The sequence below is a fragment of the Pieris napi genome, chromosome 4 (genome assembly GCF_905475465.1).
Source record: "Pieris napi chromosome 4, ilPieNapi1.2, whole genome shotgun sequence".
Lineage (NCBI taxonomy): Eukaryota > Metazoa > Arthropoda > Insecta > Lepidoptera > Pieridae > Pieris > Pieris napi.
In genome coordinates, this window is record NC_062237.1 from 5,283,127 (window position 1) to 5,289,291 (window position 6,165).

At 31.1% G+C, this 6,165-nt stretch overlaps 1 protein-coding gene across 2 annotated transcripts; it reads right to left on the reverse strand.

Annotated features, from left to right (window-relative positions):
- Positions 1-579: 579 nt before the first annotated feature.
- Positions 580-5,982, reverse strand: LOC125049108 (DNA polymerase delta subunit 2). 2 transcript variants are annotated; one of them, XM_047648212.1, is made up of 9 exons: positions 5,851-5,980; positions 5,423-5,768; positions 4,721-4,842; positions 4,435-4,528; positions 4,094-4,245; positions 3,691-3,867; positions 2,998-3,069; positions 2,526-2,762; positions 580-731 (listed from the first exon to the last, which is right to left on the reverse strand). In XM_047648212.1, the coding sequence occupies exons 2-9, from the start codon at positions 5,752-5,754 to the stop codon at positions 619-621; spliced, it is 1,299 nt and encodes a 432-aa protein (XP_047504168.1). In that variant the 5' UTR covers positions 5,755-5,768; positions 5,851-5,980; the 3' UTR covers positions 580-618. The 2 variants fall into 2 exon arrangements, with proteins under 2 accessions (XP_047504168.1, XP_047504167.1); XM_047648211.1 differs by having other exon boundaries at positions 5,423-5,982.
- Positions 5,983-6,165: the final 183 nt, after the last annotated feature.

Genomic DNA, 6,165 nt, shown 5'->3' on the forward strand with positions numbered 1-6,165 from the left:
AAACTACGCGTTTTTTGGAGTTATATTCTATGGAAAAGGTGTTATATGATCCAAGTTTGGAGGAATACCGTGATAGAGATTTACGTGCCGCCGCATCTAAGAGAATAAGTCATGAATTAAATATTCCTGGATTTGGACCAAAAGAAGTTATATCAAAATTCAAAAATAAATAATAAATATAAATAAACTAAGTCGAAACACGAAGCGTGAACGGCACGAAATCCCCCAACCATGTGAACGTTTCATCAATTCACACTTTCGTGAGTGTCACGAACGACAGTTGACTAGCGTAGTTGACTGTCGTGATTAACGCTCCGTGGGAACGCCCCATTAGTATATATTATATTATATAATTCTGCTGAATGTGTGTTTGTCACTGAACTCCTCTTAAACGGCTGGATCAATTTGAATGATTTTTTTTGTATGCGTTTGGGTGACGCCCTGGATGGTTTAGATTCACAAATCAGCAAAGCAGATGGCGGTGCAGTCGGTACTATCATACTTTCTTTAATAAACTAATCGCTTAAAATCTCATGCAGGACAATGTCGGGTCCGCTAGTAGGTAATAAAAAATATATGAACTTACAACAACTGCATTTTTAATTTCTAATAAATCCCTTAACAAAATGTCATACTAAAACATTCTAAATTAGCCAAATTAATTAGAGCTATAGTTTTTGTCTCACAAAAATCGGGAACAGCTACCAGTCGAACTTTTTGTCCACCTTCACCTGAAAATAAAAAATATTCATAACATTTGAAACAAGCTACTTTTTTCTTATACCTCAAAAACAAGTTTTGGAGTAAAAAGGACTAAGAGTTCAAAACAAAAATTAACTAAGTACACATAATATTATGTAATTTCGCATTTATAATCCGGTCAAATTAGACTAAAAAATAGGGGTAAGGTTACAATAATTCGCACTTGGCTGAATATTGGTAGGATTGCTCAATACACTATTATAAAGGAAATGTGAAAAGTCCTCATCGATCCGGCACGTGCAAAAAAAATTACTCCGGTTCAAAGATCACAAAAATGGGTTTTTCGCGATTTTCTGCAAAATGGTAAGTTTTATCATAAAATTAGTTGTGACAAAAATTGTAGATCAGATAATTATCTATAAAAAATGTCTAAATACTTTTTTCCTAAGAGCCACCGTTTTTGAGATATCACGATTCAAAAAGTTAAAAGAGTTGTAATCGTCATAATATGTATAAGTATACCACGTATATATGTACATCTCTGAAGCCGTAATACAAGCAAAAATATCGTTCTATCGGTCAGTGTGACTTACACATATAAAATATGAAAATTTCGGGTAAAAAAAACCCAGTCCTTTATTTTCTACGCCAGTGTAACCTTCAGCAACATCGCTCTGGAGTGAAAACACGTGTTTATTGTAACCTATTTTTTCTAACCTATTTCGTGCTGTTGGAAAAGACTGGGGTTGGAAGTTGGTCGACAATTCATTAGAGCCAGTTCAGACTTTACTTCCACCTGCACCAGAAAAACTACTAAACACCATTTTTTGCAACTGTAAAAAGGGATGTAGTGCTAAATGTGGTTGCAAAAAAAGTTGGACTGTTTTGTTCTGTAGCATGTACTAACTGTCAAGGCCGGTCATGCTCCAATGTTGAATTGCCAACAATTGAAGATTCATTTGATGTTGAGGAAGAGACATGTGATGTGTCATTATTGGGACAATTTATTAACACCCAGAATGAAAAAGATAAAAAAGAAGAAGAAGAAGGAGAAGAAGGAGAAGAAAGAGAAGAAAGAGAAGAAGAACAAGAACAAGAGAAAGCAGAAGTTAATGATGATTTAGATTCAGACGGATAAATTTTCTTATTTTTTGTAATTTACACCCCTTTCATCATTTTCAACCCTTGTCAATATCTACAGTTATTCAATAATTTCAAATTAAACAGAATCATAAAAGATCAGTGGAATAGGCCTACCGGGGAAACCACATTTAAAAAAAAGCGCTAAGTACACTACCTCAAAGGTGGCGTGGAAACGTGTGCATATTATGACGATTACAACCCTTTCAACTTTTTGAATCGTTATATCTCAAAAACGGTGGCTCTTAGGAAAAAAGTATTTGGACATTTTTTATAGATAGTTATCTGATCTACAATTTTTGTCTCAACTAATTTTATGATAAAACTTACCATTTTGCTGAAAATCGCGAAAAACCCATTTTTGTGATCTTTGACCCGAAGTAAATTTTTTTGCACGTGCCGGATCGATGAGGACTTTTCACATTTCCTTTATAATAGTGTATTGAGCAATCCTACCAATATTCAGCCAAGTGCGAATTACTGTAACCTTGGATGTCTAAATTGACCGGACTATTTAAGAGAATATATAAGAATATAGAAATATATAAGAATGTATTAAAAATATTAAGTACAACTAACTGAAATTATTTTTAAGTAAAATTTCTAATTCTCCACATACTTATGTATGTAATATCTGTGTATTAGACACCTTTTTATACGAAATATTTATGTATTTTTCATACCATTGTAAAGTTCAGTTGAAAACTCTCCTGCATTTCCACTAAAATATATATTAGGACAGTTGTACATAGTAAATGGATCTGTATCCAGACAGGGTATACATGGCACTGTGTCGGGACATGTTGGGGCCATATGTCTCCATTGAAGTGTCTTCTTCATTACTTCAATTTCATTATCTAATTTACTATATCTCATAATGTCTTTTACCGGTTCACCAGAAGAACCCAAACATGTCAAGCCTGTAAAAAGAAGATAATTTTTTGATTCAGTCAGATTTAATCAAGTTAGTTAGGGATCGAGAAAAGCATCTACTAAGTAATACTTGGTTTAATAATGGTTCTGTGCTATCAAAATTGTTCCAAAATGTCGAAGTTACAATTAGTATGCTAAATATAAAAACGTCTTTTTTAATTACTTAAATGATTATGAGAGTTATGTTTAAACTCAAAAGAAAGTCATAATTGTAAAGCTTACCGCCAATATCACATTCGTAAGGATTGGAGACCCTGTTGAATGATTTATATTCAACAGCCTTTGGGAATAGACCTGCAAAATAATAGATGAATGATGTTGTTTGAAATATCATCAAACCCTAATTGTGCATTCATATATGTTTCATTTCTAGTTCTTTTTCTATAAAAATAATACATTTCATCAAGAATCAAACCCAGGCTTTAAACAAAGGATAAAATAATTTTGAGAATGTCATTAACACTGTACAATACAAAAGGACCCATTAATCATATTCACATTACTAAATATTTACTACTAGCTGATCAGGCAAATGTCGTTTTGCCATGTTTATCATTTATAATAAAAAATAGGGGTTGAACGTAGAGGGGTGAAAATTAGGAGTTGTATATTGTATTTTTTAATGCTGTATCATAAAAAAATAAAGAATAAATTTTTCATTTAAAATTAAAAAAAAAAATTTAGGGGTGGACTGGACTTCCCTTAACATTTAGGGGGATGAAAAGTAGATGTTGTTCGATTCTCAGACATACCCAATATGCACACAAAATTTCATGAGAATCGGTCGAGCCGTTTCGGAGGAGTTTAACCACAAACACCGTGACACGAGAATTTTATATATTAGATAATAAAATTTAGGAAGGGATAATAATTTCCACTGTGAGTAAGTGACACTGTGTTATTAAATTTTCTTACAATAGTGGAATGGTTTTTGCGGCAACATTATCCCTACTGGGTCTTTGCATCCTGGCATCAAGTCTAAAGGAGCAGTAGCACTAACAGCTGCACAAAATGAATCCACCTGTTCTGATGCTGCAATAACATCAGCTTCACTGAGCATAATATCATTTGAATGTTTGGCATAAACACCACCTACAAAAAATATTAAAAACCTATAATTGTTTTATTAAAGAAATTTATTTATATTTAAAAAAAAAATTATATATCATAAAGATCATTTATACTAATACATTATCACAAAGAGGCAAAAAAACATTTACACACAACAAAGTATTTTTTGATCAGTTACTACTGATTTGAATATAAAAACCCTATTTTAAATATGCTGTAGATATAGATTACATTATACTATATCTACCTGCTATAATCACTCTTACAACTTTTGAAATTTCTTCTTGATATTCAGATGTTCCACAAAACCCTGATATCCACTCCAGAAAAAGATTTAAGGAAAACAGATGATCAGCAGTTTTGGATGCTAAGTTAATTCCAGACATCAAAACTACAAACCTGGAAAATCAATAGAACTATGTAAATGCAAGAAGTACCTGTATACAAAATTGAGCTTTATTTGCTGTAACAAAATCATATTCTTAGTTTTTAGCATATTATTTAGTGTAGCAGTTTTTTGCAATGGTTCAGAGAAACATACATTTTAAACATTCTTCACATTATATTCTATATATAGATATAGTATACCTATCACTGGTTGACTCTGGTAGAGGCTTTTGTAGATTACAGCCAGACCAGCATATATCCTGTATAGAGAATATGCCATCTTCATCTTCGGATCCTGAAAAGAAACCACTCAATCAAAATTTTTTTTTTAAGAATCATATTTTATCTGTCAAAATCAGTAGAAGTTATAATAATTAAATAATAAGAATTGCAACAGCGACCATATCACTTTTGAGAAATCTCTTACAGACAACATATTAAGGGAAAATAAAATGAAATAATGTGTTTGTAAAAAAGAAATTATTACCCAGAATAGCTACAACAACTCCAGTAACAATTTCATCAGTATTAATGCAGAGGCCTGACAGCTTGATTCTTTGTAATTCATCTTCCAATACTACAGTGTCAGTTTCATGTACAAAATGGGTCCTGAATAATACATGTAACAGAAAATTACATATTTTTCCTGGGACTTTTCATGTTAAAAGTGAAAATGAGATAATTAAATACTAGACATATGAATTATAATTTGATCCTGGTTTCAGCTAGCAATCATTTGAAGATTGTCACTATATTTAAATTTTTTTTAAATCTTACCTAGTTCATGGTCAAAATAACAACAACATTTAAAGTACAAGTATATAATTACATATATTAATATTAGATTCCAATATTGCTAGCTAAATCTTAAAATAAAACTACATTGTTTTGAAGCAATATACCTAAGCATAAAATTTTAGTTTCAAAGTGCCATGAGAAACTCTTTTTATACCTGCAATAATAAGTAAGCTAGGTCCTCCTGACAGAATCCATCTGAATATATAATAAAATCCTAATGAACTGTACTGTTCTTTAAAAGATTTTAATAACAACAATATTTAAAAAAAACTTATTTTTAATCATGGTCCATTATTTTCTGTTGCTTATAAGCTAGTCCCAAAACCCTAGTAATAATAATGAAATACAAAGTAAAGTAATTATATCCTACATCATTTATGAAAACTCTTACCTAGCTGGCTGTGGTATAATTTCCAATTGATCTGATAGCTCCTTCAAAATACTAGGTTTCAGTTCTTGCAGTTTAAAAAGTGTACCGATAATAACACAAGGTTCTCCTTTTTCTCGCAAATCACAAAGTTTTAAAATCTTGTACTTATTTGACCACTTTTTATTAATTAAAGGACCCAAAATATTTCTAAATGTGTTTAACCTTGCAGAATATATATGAGCATACTGTTTAGAATAGTCTCGAGATACTTCGTTAAAGCGTTTAGAACAATCTTTGTAATCCAAACTTTGTCGTTCAATTTCAACGGGGTTAAAATCCTCACCAGAATCCATTGATGGAGCTTTGACTTTAAAAATCATATTGTTTTTATTTCACTTAACAAACTAGGACAAAATTAAAGATAGTAAAGTATTTAATTGCTTTATCACCTTAATTGTTTATGTAATAATCATGGTACTTAACTGTATTATAATAGACTAATTTTTTTGGATAATGAATAAACGAGCATCTTTTATTTATTACGTTTCCAGTGTGCTGTTTGCACTTTGGCGCCTTTTATTTGGAAGATGACATAGCGTTAAGTCGACTACTTTGACGTTGATAGATAGTCTATAGACATTTATTTTAGAAAATTATGCACAGAGTTAACTACCCGTTAGCCCAAGCTGTGTAAATGAAAAAACAAATTATACATTAATTAAACTATTTACTTTTTCCTACAATTTATAATGATTTTTGTAAAA